Source organism: Aspergillus thermomutatus, assembly GCF_002237265.1.
Source record: "Aspergillus thermomutatus strain HMR AF 39 chromosome Unknown NODE_184, whole genome shotgun sequence".
NCBI lineage: Eukaryota > Fungi > Ascomycota > Eurotiomycetes > Eurotiales > Aspergillaceae > Aspergillus > Aspergillus thermomutatus.
The window spans coordinates 43,038-61,670 of record NW_020798233.1 but is presented as its reverse complement, the minus strand read 5'-3'; the positions used below and the strand labels follow the sequence as shown (position 1 = coordinate 61,670).

Sequence of the window (18,633 nt, the reverse complement as noted above, 5' to 3'; positions counted from 1 at the left end):
TTACAGCGAAATAGACAATAGAGATAAATCGCAAGAGGGTATTAAGAGACAACAAAGGGAGACCGGAATAATAAGAATATGAAATTAACATTATCAAAATATCATCCGAAGTGCCAGAAGAACAAGTGTGGGATGGTTAGAGAAAAAAAAAAAGAGAAGAAAAAAGTGGAAAAAATAGAGACAAAATAAAAAAAAAAAAAAAAAAAAAAAAAAAAAAAAAAAAAAAAAGACGCTGGATACTCTACTATCATACTCATGGACCGGGCTGTACCTAGATACTCGCTATTCAATGAGCTGTACCTGATCGTAAGAAAACAGTAGGGTCCTTTGATCGAGTAACCAAGAGTTCGTCAGGGCCAACGCCGCCGTCAAGTGTTTGGTCCAATTTCTATTTAGTAAATATACTGTTAAAGATCTCCTGATATTCGTAACGATCCACTCCTTCCTGATTAATGGTGAGTTGGTTTAAGACCTTTCCAGCGCGGACCTTGGATAACCCTTTAACTATGGTTTTGGTGTTCCCTAAGCTTAATGATATGCCCCAGTCATGAATCGTCTTGGACTGAATCCATATGTCCTGTAAATGCAAAACCCAAAGGATCCCTGCATAAGTAAAGATGAATTATTCAAGTTCTGGTATCCAGAGCCAACAGCTTTCCAGAGCGAATCTTCGCAAAGAGGGTAAATGCATGTGCGACATGAATTCCAGCATGCTCAGGCTGTTGATAAGCTGCAGGTCTTTAACGCTGCTTAAAGCGTCCAAAGCTAAACTAGGAAGCTCAGAGTTAGATACCAACAACCTTGAATAGAATCCTGAGATTTGGAAGGTACGGATTGCGACGCCGTTGTCCTTAGCTCAGGCCATTGCTTGAAGGACGGACTTAAAACAGTCTGGAAAGGAATCCTTCCAGTCCATAAAAACACGGCCAGCAAACCAACGGAACGGCTCCTTTATCCCTTCAACGAAATGTAGTTGGATAGTTTTTAAGTTGACTAGACGTGGCAAGCACGTCTGAAAGGTGACTAAGTCTCTTCCCCTTTCGAGTATTTGTTGTTGCTCGTCGGCTAGGCGACTAAAGTAGTTCTGTATCATCGTGTAGGAGATACAGGTGCCATAAGAGTTCCAGTAAGCATCTCTTCGATCATAAGCATACTCAGAAGGAGTATAGACACAATTACAGAAGTAGTCATGATGCTGAACAACTAGGTACGTCAGTTAGAGTATGAAAATAGCTTACAGACGACTAACGTGGCTTAACGAGCTCCGTGGGTTCGTAGCAAAGAGTCCTCACATGCGCTGCTAGGTATGACGAGGAGATGTGACGCAAGCGCTCCAGGCCAGCGAGGGAGAATGGGACTTTCAGCTTCTAGAAAAGATATGGGCTGCAAATCATGCGAAGTCTTTGGTTGACAAGTGAGAGAGACTTGACAGAGTCAAGTAATGAAAGTTCACTAACTATAATGATCAGGATCTCAGTTGGGAGCCGCTACATGTAGCTGGGATCCTGAGACAAGATCATTTCCGCAATGCTTTACATCAACGGTCGAATTATCGCCCATGATAACTGTACCCCAATCTGAATTATATATGACTGAATGGTCTGCAAGAGATCATCCTTACAGAATCTTTCGCCTTGTCTAACTTCCTTTACGTCTCATAACACAAAAGCACTGATTGGACGAAGTTCTACTCGGCTATTTCAATCTTGAACCTGGCGCACTCCAAAATTGGCGCGGCATTCACAAACGCAGAATTCTGTGGACCAGGAAAGCTTTCAATCATGTCAACCCGAACTTAGATGTGTCGGCAAAATGCACATTCCCTTTACTGTAATAAATGATCAAACTCTCTCCTGTTATAGTGGGGGAAGATGAGACTCCGAACCCATATTCCTTTGCCTACACATTTTCAGAAAACAGCACTTGAACTTTAATAATGCAGAAACTGGCAGCAGGTCACCTAGAATGTCTTGTTAATCACCACTTAGACATGGTTGTAAGAGCAAAACAACCTTGCTTGCAGCTACCAGGAGAGGTTCAGAGCCTGATCCCTCATTAATCAGAACTCATCCATCATTGTTCCCCCACATTTCTCCAAATATATTTACCTTTTTGGCAAAAGCACGGATTTTTCTTTCATGGGACAGTGGTCACTGTTATTGACTACAATCCGTGCCCCTCTACAGACGGTTGTGATCTGGAGCTGTTGGCAATGGCCTAGAGAGTCTGGTTCCGTCTGATAAGGCTTATGCGTTATATGGGATTTACTGAGTCCATACATTCGGAGAATTCTCCTAAATCATAGAACGCAGAACAAACACACTCTCCTGCTCAGAACAGAATTTTTTTAGTGACTGAAAGCACGATGAGACGTATCTACGCAGATTGGGATGATGTGAGAAGTGAGGTGCAGTGCAACCGTCGGCGCCAATACCTCAAGGAGAATCAACATGTAAAACGTTGGCTCTTAGCAGCATCAAAGCTATCTTTTGGAGTGCTTCTTGTTGCTAGCAAACAACTGGAATCGCATTTGTATGTATGATTACTTGCTTTTATCACCTGGAGACTAAACTCTCCGCAGAAATAACACTTGTATGAGTGATAGTTATCTCATTGCTTTGTTGGATGAGATAGCAAGTCAGTATCCGGATGCTATTGAAGTTTTTCAGCTTCTGAGTGGCAGCGTACGCAGCATCTTGGCCCATGAAGGCCCAATGCAAGACACAGACATGGACCAGGTGGTGGCTGGTATCAGGGCGGTTTTGGGAGAGGATGACGGACAGGACGAGCTTCCCTCCTTGCACGAACCATTGGGGAGAGCGTCATGTGAGATGAAAGAGCTTTCCAGGGTCCACAATGAGCATTCAACTATCCAGGTATTGGATGGCAACAGCCTAATTCCCGAAGATTTCCTGCTCGCCTACGATTTCTGCTCGCCCTGATATAATTAGCGCTGTATTTAAGGCCCATACTATCAGTGACTTTTGTAATTATGTTGGACTTAACTAGCAATGTCGATATGCCATTTTTGGTTCTTCATAGGGTTGCAATGGATATTTTTCAGGTACGACTCTGAAGAAAAGGTAGTGTCTTCTTTCGTTTTTCTGTGCACTCTCGCCGGTATTCCACAAAACTATATAGACTACGTATGTCCTTGACCTTTTTACGAGATGGAAATCAAGGCTTTCCCGCACGAATCATAGTATGTTCGTATTCGAAGAAAGAGTATATAGCACATATGGTAGCAAAAGATAGGATATCAGCATGCATCCTTAGCTTCTCCTCCCTGTGTCACTGCGATGCTCCATATACTATAGACAATATTTTCCATCCTAGGACTAGAATGTATCTTAGTTAACTACTTCCGTTTCTCTTTGTTCTGCAGTGGTCGGGATCTGCGGTAATGGTATGGTTTCTAAGTTCAACAAGGACCATGACGAGTCCCACTTAGCAATGCGCGCCAAATCTGGCGTGGCTCTTTCCGGCTGATTACAATCCATTGCTGGGCAATCAAAGGCTAAATAGTAGAATGAAACATGATATATAGATGTATAGCAGAGGCTTAGTATCTCCTACAGGTCCTTAATTCAGAACCATACCTGCAAGTTTAACCATCAACATGTTATCCATTTCGACCATAGTAAGTTATATACTGGCCTTTACAACATCACTGCGCACAGACACAGTATGTACCAATGCACGATCTTAGATGTGCAGCCACAGACTGATAGCAAGATAGCCTCAGATATTATGCAAATCTGCCGATGCAAATATCAACGGGTCCCACCTCAAGGCAATCATGTCCTTCCTAGAGGGACACGGCTTCCAACATATGTACCCAGAAGGATGCAGCAATGTAGCAACACTGTAAAGAACTGCAATCTACCTGCAAAACATGGTAGGTACTAATTCCACTGTCAGGATGATATCCTGATGCGGCTTACAGGCTTCCACGCCAAAATCCGTTCATACTGATGAGATGTTGGAACTACTAGCTCTAGCTCTTGGGAACTGCAGTGCTAAGAGTAGCATGTCTATCAAAACAGGATCCATCATAATTCATGTGGCAGATCCAGTGAGTCTCATCTCCCCCGTGTCTCTCTTTGTATGATACATCTAATGTAGCCGAGCTTAGTTCCAAAAATGCGTCAGTTTGTGACAGGGTTACCTCTTGGATAACGGCGGGATGCGCCCTGGTCGCAAAAGCGGTATTTGAATTCTGCAGGATCGATCATATGTGTTAGCTCATCCATGGTCTTCATTCCATGGCTTTGAAGGGCACAATAATCGAACTAGTGTCTTGTTCAATAAGGAATGCCTAGAGAGGGAAATGGCTGTTCGCCCTCGAAAATGTGGCCATATATGAGATACAATGTTCATTCTATAGCCCTTGTGAGTTACAACAGCATATCATAACTAGCACAATGCATCTCTTCCAGCATAAACCCCATTCGTTGTGATGTCATTACGGGTTGGACTCCTGGTCCCAAAACTATTACCACTAGGTCGCGCCCAACAGTCATTTGCGTTCAATCCGGATGAGGAATTTCTTTTATATAAGCACTCAAAGGGTTTACAGGCATGTAGTTGAACAATAAGGCTACAGCTGTACAGGAAAACTAAGGGAGTGATACTATAAAGCCATGCTCAGACGCTATCATCCAGATCTTACAAAGATAACCATAAAATTACTGACTGGGAGGTTGTAAGTCACGGGCTCGATAGGTAGAGATAATAAGCATGGTTAGAGGGATTGGTTGCTAGTACTATCAGAGGTCTCTCCTGTCTCCTGCCAGACCAAAAGCCTTCCAAGAAGACTAGGTGATCAATTTCATGTAATCATCTTCTCTTGCTCTCTTCAGTACTACAGTATCCTGCGCCTACATAATTCATAGAACCAGAAGACACAGGTAGTTCACAGGCACAGTACCACCTGTCAAAAGCGCAGGCAGCAGGCGCCCAACACAGAAAGAAGAGAAGCTCCTAAAGAAAAAGCGCTCCCTAGCCACGCTACAGCCAGCATATGCGGCCCGAGGTAAGAATCAACCCCAGTGTCACCTAAAAAGCTTTGGATCCCTCCAGATATCAAGCTGTACAGGATCGTCACCGTAATCGTCGCAGTGACCGTGGATATTGAAGCAACCTGCCAGCAGGTCAGTATTCTGCTTTTCATCGCCTAGGTAATTAGCTTACAAGGGAGCACATGAGCGTCGGAACAGCCCCCCATTTGAACATGATTGTAAAGAGCTCCGCCATGACAGTCAGGGCGGTTGCAATGTCGGTAGCCTCATTTTCGGTTTTGGAAAACCACACCGACAACTATTGAGTACACGTCCTCTTTATGGCAGTGCACAATGTGTTCACTTATATGTGGTGCTAAAGAAAAAGAACCCTTATCAATGGACCTTTGTGCACGCTGCTTCTGGCGCGGCCACATGCTAGTTGGTAGTTATTGGCTCAGGAAGGCCAGCCCTCATAGACCTTATATTTAGCGCCGACCTTATCATAGAATAACTTTCCATGAGTGCGAGAGACCATGGCGTTGTCTGAACCACTGCTCCGTCCGCTGTCCACAATCGGCGCGGCAGTACTTAGTAAAACAGAGATATATAAAGGACATCCGGCTTTTGATTGCATCGGCTTTTTGATTGCATCGGTTTTTTACCCATTTCGCAATGCTACGAAACACTTTGAAGCTAATCCCCTTAGCATTATCCGCGGCTGCCTTGATATGTTTGGCCGTCGTCTTTGAGGGATGTAGATCAACTTCATCACCCCGAGATCTATTTTTCCTAAAGGTAAGGAAGTGCACCAATCCTTAAAGCTAATTACTGAGGGATTGCAACCTTCAGATAGATTGGACAAGCTTGATGCAACAGAGAATAACTCGGTCCTTCAGTCTGTCCGACCAAGCATCCAATCTCGCAGACTCCGCCCATGACGCATTAACCCATGCCAGCGGCAGTCTATCAGACCTGCGGAGCAAGATCTGGTCAGCCCTACCTGACTATTATGCAGTGGGACTCTGGGGATATTGTAGCGGCGAGGAGGGTGCATCTAAGTATTCAAGTTGCTCCACGCCCACGTTGTCATTTTCATTTGACTTGGTGGCAATATTGGAGTCTAACGCACCAGGTGCGGCTTCGCTACTGCCGGAGGCGAGCAAGGCTGTGCTTTCTGGACTCTTGAAATCTTCCAGATTGGCCATCGCAGCATATATCATTGGAATGGCGATCGCAACTGTTGTAGCTTGCGTTCCAGTGATGGCTTGTCAAGATCAACGAAGAGACTCTTATCCAGTATGTCGTGTGGCTGTTCAACTCTGTGCTTTGCACTTACACATTTTCAGGATTATTATGACCATGACCAACTAAGTCTTAGAGCTTGGACCGAAAGCAACTGCCAAGGGGAAATAGCCTTCACCACCTTCGACAATATCAGTTTTGCGCGAAATATCTCCAATGCATATGTATCCCGCAGTTTTAAGCTCTCCCGACCACTGCAAGGTCAGGAGCAGCTGGATATTTCTGTAACACGCGAATTCGAAACCTGGTTTGCAAATAAGGATCAGCTATCTTTCAATAGTTCATTGTGTGAGCATTTCCGACAAAGCTATTTTGCTCTTAATGGGAGCACAGACTGTCACAATACACCCGATTTTACTTGCCATCGGTTATGGATTAATCCTGGCATCTAAACGAAGTCAATCCTTTGGCAAAGGGAAGCAGACAACTGTCCAAGGTACAGTTGCTTCCAACATATCGAGTGTCAGGGTCCGGACGGCCGTGCATTGCTGGGAGATAGTACGGACGCTCTTGTTATTTTTAAGACTGTCCGGGGTATCGAATGAAAGCGGCATGGAAAAGGTACCTCTTTCCATAACGTCTTGCCTAGGTCTAGATATATCTAGTGATCATAATCATATCCATTCTTTCTCTCACTAGCTGCATCATGGTAATTGTCTGTGCTCACCACCATGTCCTAGTGAAAGCTTAATGTATACCATTATTCACATGACGACGCCTCACAGCTTCAAAAAACTCGTCATGCGACTGTCATCCCCGGCATTATCACCCCCAACCCCACCCAAACCCTCAGCATTCCCTTGTCCTGATGAATCCGGGACTTTGGCCACGGCAATTGCTGAGTCCACCGGCCTTAATCCTGTCTTAGTCACTGAAACCGCTGCAAGCGCTGCCAATAAGTACTCTCCCTCTTCCAGCTGGTTTATCAACTTCCCAGAAGGAACAGTAGTAGCCCTTCCACGCCAGCTACGTCTCTTTGGTATGGTCACCAATGCCCGCCCCCTGTCCAGGAAGACAAAGGTTATATAATGCAACCGGTGCTGGAAATGGCACAACTCCCAATCTTATGCTCGCCACCCCTGCTGCCGCCTCTGTGGCTCTACTCAGCATATAGAAGAGGGACACACCAACTGCTGCGCTGCCCAATCCCCTCATAACTGCCCCCCGAGATGCCTACACTGTCACGGCCCACACCCGGCAGACCATATGGAATGTCTTCTCCAGCCCAGCAGGACAGGCACTACATGCACTAAGGCCCAGCAGGCTGAGATCCGCAAGACTGGCTCTCTGAACCTAGCTAAAGCTCGCATGGAGAGCAACTGCTGCACACAAACTCCCGGGACCTCCCAGGATCAGACTATGGCTATGGACAGCGAACTTACAACACTGCCATTAGCTCAATTGATGGCCTCTCCCTTCTGTGCAACAACCCCTCCACCTTATGTACCCACAGACTCTCCTCCAGTCACAGCTCAGGCAGTCCGCTTTATAACACCTAAACCTCAAAACCAGTTTGACATTCTATTAAATGAACAACTATGATATATCGAACTCGCTTAAATACGGAGACACTTTCGATGCTCCAGCTAAATGTAGGCCGCGGGCCAGCAGCTCATGAAATTGCCCTCTCCCTGGCATACTCTAGGGGCATTGATATCATCCTTATACAGGAGCCATACATATACACTAACCTCAGCCAACAAATCACAAAAAGGCACCCATCATATGAGTGCTTCTCCCCAACAGACAGCTGGGTTGTAAGCGGTCGACCCCGGGTACTCACCTATGTCCGGAAAAAGATGGGCATTCGGGCCTCTCAGCTCCGCCCTCAGCTAATAGATCAGGATGTTCTCTCAGACCTTCTTCTACTACAGATTCTCTCCCGCTCTGGACAATCTGCCTTGATAATCAACATCTATAACGCTCCAACCGGCTCAATCAGGTCAGGTGAGGCTGCAAAAGCGCTTACACTTCTGCCTGACTCCTACTTTTCTCAGCCTACCGTGCTTTCCGGCGACTTCAACCTACTACATAGCAGGTGGCAGCCATCACTGCATTGCAGCCCTACCACCTTCGCTGAGCCATTTGTTGACTGGCTTGATCGCCTAGGGCTGGTTCTTATCTCCGAGATAGACCAGCCTACACACGATAGAGGCAACGTTCTTGACCTCACTTTTGCCTTGAGCTCCCTAGCACTAGCAGGAACAAGCACCAGGATAGCAAGCCATTTAGACTCAACATCAGATCATCGGCCACTTCTCACCACCATACCATGGAGCCAGAGATTCACGGAGGCGGCCCAGAAACTGAGATTCGATACATTAGACCACCCTCATTTTCTCTCACTTCTCGCCTCCAATATAGATGGCATCGAGGGCTCAGCTGCAACAGAAGAAGAACTGGACAGCCTCGCAAGCAAGATCACCTCAGCCATCTGTGGCGCATACAGATGTACTGGTCCGCAACCTCCTTCAGAACACTGCTGAAGTGGGCGACGTACCATTAGACATACCGGCAGTCCCATCTAACAGTCTGCCATTCCCAGACATAACAATGGCACAGATAGAGAAAGCTGTTCTACAAGCAGGGAATACAACCCCTGGGATAGATGAAATACCCACCTGCATACTCAGAGTGGCATGGCCTTTGATCAAGGACAAGGTATTAACACTCTATCAGGGCTGCCTCACGATCGGCTACCACCCTAGATGCTTCCGACATGCAGTCCTAGCCATTATTCAAAAACCCAAGAAGACAGATTGGTCCAGCCCCAGGTCATACTGGCCAATCGCCCTCCTGTCAGTCCTTGGCAAGGGCCTTGAGCGCCTAGTGGCACGAAACATGGCATGGATCGCTGTCCATTATAAGGTCTTAGCAAGCCAGCAGTTTGGAGCCCTCCCTCTTCGGTCTGCAATTAATTTAACCACATTCCTAATACATGACGTGGAGCAAGCACTGAACGAGGGAAAAACAGCCTTACTACTCACTCTTGATGTTAAAGGAGCCTTTAATACAGTCCTTCCTGGGAGACTGGTCTACAGACTACGCTCACAGGGATGGCCTGACAACCTCGCTCATTGGATCACCTCCTTTGCCACCGGACGCTCAGTATAAATCCGGCTTGACAGTGAGATTGGCCTAAGGACAGACATTTCCTGTAGTCTGCCGCAAGGCTCGCCAGTTTCCCCTATTCTGTTTATGCTATACCTAGCCCCCTTATTCCGACTAGGTAATCCAAACTCCAGATTTGGCTACGCGGATGACGCAGCTATACAGGCAACCTCTCCATCACTTGACACTAACTGCCAAAACTTGTCAAACTCCCTACAAGAAGCCCTTAATTGGGGCACTGCAGAGGGAATCTCCTTTGCACCAGACAAATATGAAATTTCTCACAACACAGGACTGACCAAGATCCTAGCTGTACCCCTTCAGTAACAGCCAGACTGGTCACAGTCTCCAAAAACACAACCCGCCCATTTCTTCGCTGGCTAGGGGTTCTCTTCGACAAAAAACTTACCTTTAAGTGGCACGTCAAAGAAATGGCCTCAAAGGCCTTGATAGTGGCTAACGCCCTTCGTTGCCTTGGAAATACAGTCCGGGGAATCAAGCCCTACCTTATGCGGCAGGCCGTGACAGCTTGTGTCCTTCGCAAAGCATACTACGGTGCTGAAACCTGGTGGCCTGGTCGTTCCCGTCCCGGCCCCCGTCACGGCCCCCGTCAGACCTCAAACCAGGTCGAGGGACATCTCAAAAAGATAGCCATAGTGATATTGGCAGGTGCAAGAGCAGTCCTCCCTCTATTCCGCATGACCCCAGTGCCTGTCCTCTACCGCGAATCCGGACTTTTAATACCTGAAATCGAGCTAGACTATATAGCTTCCTCAGCCACAATCCGCCTCCACCGTTTTGACCCATACCACCCCTTACGGAAGCGGGCTGCGAGGATAGTTCGGGAAGGCCGCCTAACCAGCCGATTTGCACGCCGCGTGCTATCACTCCCTAAATCTGAGCAGATTAATCCTCCTCGGTATGCTCCCTGGCTCCCCCAAGAAGCACGTAAAGACGCCCAACTCCGGATAGGGGCCCCTATGGGTCGTTCAAAGGAACAGGCAGCAGACGACTTTGCAGAGTTCTATTACTCTCTCCCTGGAACTGACATCAAAGTCTTCTCAGACGGATCTAAGCTATTGAATAGACAAACAGGCGGAGGCTTTGCCGTGTTTCAGGCTGGACATCAGTTCCTTCGCTCCTCCTTCTCCCTTAGACCTAACAAAGAGGTCTTTGATGCAGAAGCAGAAGCGGCATTAGCTGGTATGAAAGCAGCCATGTCGCTCGAAACATCTCGGTTTGCCACTAATCTGTGGATATTTCTTGACAACCTGGAAGTCGCCTTCCGCCTTCTTTCGCCTTCTACAGGCTCATCCCAAGGAGTCTTTAAGACCTTCTGCGACCTTGCCTCAACTTGGCCTCTCCGCGAAAGACTCCCACACACCAATAAAGGCTCAGTACAGATTCGATGGGTCCCTGGGCATACTCATATCCCAGAAAACGAAGTAGCTGATCATGCCGCCAAAGAAGGCGCTGCCCTAGATACTCCTCCCATAATTAAGCACTCTTATGCCTCATTAAAGAGACAAGCGAAAGCTAGTGCTATGACTGCTATGAAAACTACATGGATGTCTACTGCTCCACAGTCTTACCAAGATCTTGGTATTACCTCCGCCCCGAAATACCCAGACGAGCTTCATCTCCCCCGCCGTCCCCTTGGGCTTATCCTTGCAGCCCGCACAGGACATGGAGATTTTGCAGACTACCACAAACACTTTAATCATGTAGATGCTTATCTCTTCTGCCGCTGCGGTGCAAGGAAAACACCTATTCATTTCTTCTTCTGCCGAATTGCCAAGAGACGGGCTTCTCGCCCTGCCGGGCCTCCCTCTGAGATCATACCCTTTCTACTAGGGACCAAAAAGGGTGCAATCAGACTTGCCTCCTGGCTCACAGAGACTCGGTTCTTTGAGGATATCTGCCCCCGCCAACCCCCATCTTAGCACAAGCTAAGCTGGTCCCCCCTTCTCCTTTGTAATTTTCCTTGGTTTTTTTTTATACTCCTTCAAAAAAAAAAAAAGATGTAGAGGTGGTACGACTGGTCATGGTGTCTAGGCGGACCCTTGCAGCTGGCATCAACATTTAACCGGCTAGAGCAGGTTACCTCTTAGACCACGGCAGCTATGAGAATGCGCCAAAGAGTCTCTTTCTTGTTCTAAAAATCTGTATATAGAATTATAGATTTAGAAGCCCAGGGCTTACCCCCTGGCAGCCTTTGTCCCAATAGGGAATGGTGGGAAGCGTGCCTGTCACGACCCACGGCCGTTAAATACACACACACACACACACACACACACACATATATAATCTGCCTAGTTAGATAACAGGGTCAAATGCTGGATTTCCTCAAGCTGGTATTTCTGTGGACGAAACAAATACAGTAAGGAAGGAAAGGGGCACCAAATTCATCTGAAATAAGAGATGCCGCTAGGTTAAGTTTTCCCTTTCTCATCCTGGCCATCCCCGCTGCGGGGCAACATATTTCTACCCACTATAATGTTAGTACGCTCCCTGAAACTACTACTTTATTAGGTAAAGATGAGTTGCTGGTTTACTTATGTACACGCCCTATCTAATACGTATACACGGACGATGCAACTGCTGGATTTCTCCGCTGAATCTCCGACATAATGTCACAACATCATTTCCAGAGGTAATACCTCTCTATGGTGCTATGTTCTGTAATAATAAAAACATATGTGAATGGGTAATTTCAGTAAATTGACGTCAAGCTGTTATGGCAACGTCTGATGCCTGAGGTTTCCATGAGATGCCTTGTATACTGCTATTAGTTGTCTAACGCAGCGAGAGCAAACCCCCGGGATTTGATAATAAAAGTGCTGTATTTGGCATGATATATAGTAGTGCCATTCCTATCGCATTGACCCAATGTATTAAAAACTATGGACTTTTTCTGGCTACGCACACCACACTGGGCATGGAAAGGGCCACTCCTTGAGACGCCTCCTGACAGCAATCTGCAATCAATTGATGTATATTCCTCGCTTCCTCCAGCATCCCCTTCCGCTGCAAGGACCCGGCAAACTCCTCCATGGTCATCAGACGTTGGTCCCCATTCGCCATGGCCAGCTCCGTGCGATCCCGGAAATGATCCAGACGGGCATCTGTAAAGCCATTGCGTTCCAGGATACCGGGTAAGCTCAGCACCCAATCATGTCTTCCAGTTGAGCGGACAAAATGAAGCAGCCGATCAAATGCCGGGGTGTCTATGTCTGCATTTGCCTTGATGATATGTGTATCGGGGTAGTTGAGATCATCCCACTGGATGTACCCGCCGGGTTTGAGCATGCGGTACGCATTCTGGATAATGGGGACCGGATCACTGTGCTCTACCACTAGGATCAGAAGCCGGAGGTGGACGATATCGTATCTTCCGACAAGATGTTCCGGAACGGGACTGAGGATGTCCCAGCTGTGCACGGTGACATTGTCTGGCAGCCACTGAGCCGGTGGGGCTTTGGAGAGATCAATGTCGAAGCCATCGAGGACAGCTGGTTCCGGTAATTCACAGGCGAGATCAAGGAGCCAGATGCCTGTGCCGCAGGCGAGGTCCGCAATTCTCAGTGGCGACGAGGCTTGGGTATGTGGGATGGGGATAGATGGGTGTAGGTTGAAAGTCAACGAGTTCTTCCAGAAATAGAACTGGAGGTTCAGGCGACATCTGGCAGCATAACCTTTGTCGAGCATGTAACCATTGCCGTCGGCGAGATGGAAACCGGAGGAGATGATCTCCATAGTGAGACAGATGAGAGGGACAAGAGTCTGACAAGCTTTGCGGATGGCTTGTCATTATACTATAAATCCAACAAATAAAAGGGGAAAGGAAAAGGCCTCCACACTAGATCCTTCGTCGTATTCCAGCTGCATTAGTCCAGTTGAGCGTCTGCCACCAAGATTTCCATAAATCCAGCAACGAGAAACTGACCAACGTGTCCGTCTTCACTACCGCCATGTCGTCTATTCAGGTTGGCCTTGCCGTGGGCAACGGCACTGGTCCCGAGCTGACAGCCGTCTTTGAGCGTGTTATTCAATCACTGGCTGCTCGCTACAATGTCAGCGTCACCTTCCTGCGTTCACCACGCATCTACAATTCCTACTCCTCGCTACTAGCTATCAACGACACGGACGCCGTGACGGAAGAAACACTGGCAGACGCCGCCCACTACCGCCAATTCTGCAAAGAAGCCGTATCCTGCGGCGTGCGCGCTATATTCCGTACTTCGATCAGCGCGCAAGCCCTCTACCTCGTCCGCGAGCAGCTCCAAGCTATCAAAGTCGAACACTTCACTCTGAGTCCCACCTCGTCTATCCTCCTCGTCCGCGACCAGGCACAGGGGTTCTACTCCGGCACCAACAGCGTCAACACCAGCAAGGATGCCGTCTCCCGCACCGCGCACTTCAGCAAGGCGATCTTCACACGCATCCTCTCCTACGCACTCGCCCGCGCTAATCAGCTCTGGGGAGGAACCAACTCGGTCACAATGGTCTACAAGTTCCACCTCTTCGACGGACTTTTCCACACCTGGGCAACAGAATGGGAACGAACCTTCGGCGTCAATATCCGGTTCGTACAGGGGGACACCATGAACCGCGATCTGCTAGCCTTCGGGGTGAGTGGCCACAATCTGCTCATTTCAGGCAACGAATACGCAGACATCATGCAGACCATCCTGCTCGATAGGTTTGGGTTAGGGGCGCAGGAGTCCGCGTGCGCAGAGAACGTCTATCTTCACCCGGATGTGCAGGGCCTGAGCGAGTACCAGACCGCCCACGGATCAGCGGATGATCTGGTAGGTAAGGGCATTGTTAATCCGACGGCTACGATCCGCGCCGCGGCCGCCGTGTTAGAGGATCAGGCGGGCTGTTCGGGGGTGAAACAGAGGGTCGATTGCATGTTGGGGGATTTGGGGGCCAGGGGCATTGGGACGCCTGATCAGGAAGGGACAGCTACGACGGAGAGATTTGTGGAGGCTTTCCTGCAGGGGTTAGATCAGCCACTGGACGCGCACAACTACGAGACCTCCCGGTTTCGGGGGAAGCGAACAGCCATGGTGGTCGTGGATTTCCAGAACGATTTTGTCACACAGTACAAGAACCAATCGGCCATGGCACGGGTGGCGGCGAACATCCCGCGAGTGGTGGAATGGGCCCGACAGGCTCGTATTGAGGTGATTTTTGTTCGGTTCATAGGCGATGAGCATTTTCAGGGCCCTAGCTGGCGCTACCGGAATCAGACGCAGGGGCGACAGCCGTGGTGCGTCCAGGGGACATGGGGCGCCGAGGTATTCGGTAGTGTTACTGTCCAAGCGGGCGAACGCGTGTTTGACAAGAAAGCCAAGTTTGATCCGTTCCTGAGCGAAGAGTTTGCGCAGTATATCGCTGCTCGGGGATTTGAGGAGCTCGTGGTGGTGGGCTTGTACACGGATGTGTGTGTTGATGCGACGGTGCGAGGAGCGTTTCAGCGGGGACTGTGGACCACAGTGGTGAGCGAGTGTACGGCAGCATTGCATTTCTCGGAGGAACAGATGCTGGCTTACATGCAGCGGGTGTATGGCAGCGAAGTGGTCGAGATGGAAGATTTGCTGGCGACAGGGAAGGAGAATGGCCCCGTCTCTAGCAGTGGATAAGGAATAGATAGATTCGTTTCATTGTTATTGGTTATCCAACAACAGCTGCACATCTATGTTCGTAATTGGACCAGATGAAGGCACGAGGTTACATTTATTGGCATTGATCCCTGTTAAAGGATTCACTAATCGTGAGTCGTGACTCGTGTGGCCGACGAGCCGATATTAATAGCGGAAGCTAAATAGATGACGGTGAGACATGTCCGAGCCAGGTAAAAGAACTCTTCTTATTAACCGTCAGCACGCCACTCGCCCGAAGCATGGACAAGGATAACAATGTCTCAGATTGACAGCTCGGTCTGGTTCCAACCTCATATCGGCCCACGTCTTAGCCCGTGCGTTCGATATGTCTACAATCACTGGAGCGGCATTCCTGACGAAAATCTCCCTGCCCATTTACACGACATCGTATGTGAATTGCTTCACCCAAGCTCTGCATTATACTAAAACGTTCCAGCGCGACAAAGCCTGGCCTTTAGGTAAATACCCCTGCATTGGCCTCTGGATCTTTCTCCTTCCTGGTTTGGCCGCCCTCCCGCAATTTCCTGTGATCCTGGCTCGAGCCCAGCAGCGCCGATGTAGGATACTGGATTTGGGATGTGGTCTGGGACAGGAGCTGCGCTTACTGGCGGCCCATGGCGTTCCAACTGACCTGATGTGGGCGGTGGACATCGAGCCAGGTCTATGGCGGTTGGGATTTGAATTATTCCGTGATAGGGACCGGATGAAAGCGAGGTTCATTCAGGGAGATTTTCTGAGCATGGCGGACGAAAGCCTCGGTGAGCTCCAAGGCAACGTGGATGTGGTGATAGCGTCACAGTTTCTCCATCTGTTTAGCTGGGACGGCCAGATCATGGCGACGAAGCGGATCGTCGCATTGTCTAAGCCGGGGACGATGCTAGTGGGATATCAACAAGGCAGGAAGACAGCTCGGGAGTATTTGCGACCCTGGGGCATGATGTTCTACCATAATCTCAAGTCGTTTGTCAAACTGTGGGATGTGGTGCAACAGGAAACAAACACACAGTGGAGGCTAGAAGTGACCGAAGTAGATCTCAGGGAATGGGGCATGGAAGATGAGGACGTGCAATGGATGCCAGTAGATCGCCAAGGGATCAACTTTGTTATTACTCGCATCTCATGATTGTTGAGACAGGAATACCGATGGACTATCAGTTCTTCGTACCCTCAAACACGCCGAGAAATCCCTGCAGCAGTCTTACACATTCGTCGATCCGTATAACAAACGGCGCACAGTGACTGCAGACCATCTCCTCAACGATCCAATCCGTCTGAGTAGCGGCGATCATGGCACGCTGAGCTCCCTCGGGAACAGCCTTGTCCAGTGTTGGAACAATAAATGCCAGTCGTCCGGCATACGCCTGGTCTGCCCAAGCAGGAGCAGGTTGGGGAGAGTTGAACGCCAACGTGGAATGAGGCCGGATGTAACCCGCGAGACTTTGGGTCACGTCTTCATCAACATCAGCGGCAAAGTTGCCGGCAGGGTCATCGGGGATGTTCACTTTTTCGTACGGCTATAGAGCGTTACTCATCTATTCAGATTCATCCAAGTAGTAGGAGGACGGGTAGTACCTTGTCCAACAAAATCCACGGGGGGAGATTCCCTCCCTGTAATCCCGCACAACTTAATCCTTCCGGAACCAGGAAAGCCGCGATGAACACCATTCCTACGATGCCACCAGACTTGCCTTGTTGCATTCGTTCTGTTTTAGCAAGTCCCTTGGCGGCCGCGGCTCCAGGCATTCCTGCGTAGGAGTGCATGAGTAGAAGGACATCGCGGCCCTCGTCTTCCACTAGCGGACGGATGACGCTGGTGATGGCATCACTGTCCGCTTTACAGTCTGCGCTCGTGGGATCCGCGGGGTCCAGAGAGGGATATCCAGCATAGCGGACAGGATACCCAGCCTTGGTGAGAGCGTCGAGGAAAGGCTGATAAAAGTCCGGAGTGATCCACGCACCGGGAACGAAGACGATAGTGGCCATTATATTGTCGTATAGATCAAAATTGGATGATCGACGCAGTCTCATGACGTCCGAGGTGATTCAGGCACTTAATATATAGCTATGATCTTGGCAATTAGGGAACAAAATCACCTCGAGCGCCACCTCATTCCCCCTTTCAGGGATTCTGATCCTTCCCTTGCTTAGCTCGAGATCATCCTGGTCTGCCCCTCATCGTAGTTCGGCGAGGTCTTCCGATGAGAGGATCAATTAATCCGCCTAGTGTTCACCGGGCGATAGGCTAACCGCCAAACTCACTTGCTACAAAACTGACCTGTTACCTGTCTTCTTGAGAGATTGTCTCCCTTGAGTATACCACAGGCGGTGCTTCCCTCGCAGTATGGACTTCACTCCTCCGCCCGGGTTGGATCTTTCCGTATCTAAACGTGCCAATCTATATGCGGCATACTCATCCACGTATGGACTGGCCGTGGTGGCAGTGGTGCTGCGGTTGTTGTGTCGTACCCGAGTGTCCAAGGTTGGACTTTGGTGGGATGATTACTTGATTTGCATTGCTTTGGTGAGTATCATAGATGTGCTGCTCAGTAACATATTCTGACACGGTCGATAGGCCATGGTAACCGGAGAATACGTCGACATGGTCGTTTGGGTGTATCGAGGCGTGGGAACACACATCTACCCCCTTGGGATGACCGGCTTCTCCAACTTCTTCATCAACCTCTTCGTCTGCGAGATCTTCTATACGCTGTCCATCTGTCTGACCAAATACTCCATCCTGATGTTCTATTGGCGCATCTTCGGCACCACCAACATCCGCTTCCCAATATATGTCATATTCTTTCTGGTAACCGGCTGGGGGTTGGGCGTCGTATGTCGGATCATATCATGAGTTTGGCTGGATTTCTCTAATAAACCAAAACAGATCTTCACGACGATCTTCCAATGTCTACCCGTCCGTGGCTTCTGGGATAAATCCCTAAACCCACACTGCGGTGTGGACGTCAACCAATTCTTCATCGGCAACGCAGTCCCCAACATCATCACTGACTGGGCATTGCTGATCCTCCCCATGCCATACATCTGGCGACTTCACAGGAACACCACCCAGAAAATAGCCATCAGCAGTGTCTTCGTGCTCGGAGGGTTGTAGGTCTCACTCCTCGCCTGGATAAAATCGTACTAGCTGACCATGCAGTATCTGCGTCATTTCCATCGTTAGATTAGTGATTATGCTCAACTCGTACCGAGTCCCCTCGATCGATGTAACGTGGGTATTTATCGGTCCCTCGACGTGGACGGCGGTGGAGACCAATATCGGAGTCGTGTCTGGTGAGTCGGCCGTTCCGTAGGGAGATCGCGCAGCTAACTGTAAAGCGTGTTTGCCATCTCTTCGTCCTTTGCTTCGTTTGTTCGATCGTGATCACGGAACGCAGGATAGTGCTACTCCACCTAAGCAGAGCGCTCACTCGTATGGAACGTTGAGTTCGACCGGGAAGCGCAGTAAACGAAGTAGGATGCAGAATGACTCTGAGCTGCATTTGTCGACCATTGATGTTACGACGACGGTGGACATTGAGGAATTATAT

General features: G+C 48.9%; 5 protein-coding genes across 5 annotated transcripts; 3 read left to right on the top strand and 2 right to left on the bottom strand.

Moving 5' to 3' along the window:
* Positions 1 to 12,317: 12,317 nt before the first annotated feature.
* CDV56_105646 (class I SAM-dependent methyltransferase) lies at positions 12,318 to 13,172 on the bottom strand (the record flags this gene model as incomplete). Its single annotated transcript, XM_026759265.1, has 1 exon — positions 12,318 to 13,172. One exon carries the CDS (start codon positions 13,170 to 13,172, stop codon positions 12,318 to 12,320), a length of 855 nt encoding a protein of 284 aa, XP_026612207.1.
* A 215-nt stretch (positions 13,173 to 13,387) lies between these two features.
* On the top strand, positions 13,388 to 15,064 carry CDV56_105496 (isochorismatase family hydrolase; the record flags this gene model as incomplete). Its single annotated transcript, XM_026759115.1, has 1 exon — positions 13,388 to 15,064. The coding sequence occupies one exon, from the start codon at positions 13,388 to 13,390 to the stop codon at positions 15,062 to 15,064; it is 1,677 nt and encodes a 558-aa protein (XP_026612206.1).
* Positions 15,065 to 15,340: 276 nt separating this feature from the next.
* CDV56_105412 (class I SAM-dependent methyltransferase) lies at positions 15,341 to 16,208 on the top strand (the record flags this gene model as incomplete). Its single annotated transcript, XM_026759031.1, has 2 exons — positions 15,341 to 15,472; positions 15,522 to 16,208. The coding sequence occupies 2 exons, from the start codon at positions 15,341 to 15,343 to the stop codon at positions 16,206 to 16,208; spliced, it is 819 nt and encodes a 272-aa protein (XP_026612205.1).
* A 28-nt stretch (positions 16,209 to 16,236) lies between these two features.
* Positions 16,237 to 17,068, bottom strand: CDV56_105340 (alpha/beta hydrolase; the record flags this gene model as incomplete). The annotated part of the gene is made up of 2 exons (XM_026758959.1): positions 16,237 to 16,599; positions 16,658 to 17,068. 2 exons carry the CDS (start codon positions 17,066 to 17,068, stop codon positions 16,237 to 16,239), a joined length of 774 nt encoding a protein of 257 aa, XP_026612204.1.
* A 358-nt stretch (positions 17,069 to 17,426) lies between these two features.
* Positions 17,427 to 18,396, top strand: CDV56_105230 (putative integral membrane protein; the record flags this gene model as incomplete). Its single annotated transcript, XM_026758849.1, has 4 exons — positions 17,427 to 17,606; positions 17,658 to 17,915; positions 17,970 to 18,193; positions 18,243 to 18,396. The coding sequence occupies 4 exons, from the start codon at positions 17,427 to 17,429 to the stop codon at positions 18,394 to 18,396; spliced, it is 816 nt and encodes a 271-aa protein (XP_026612203.1).
* Positions 18,397 to 18,633: the final 237 nt, after the last annotated feature.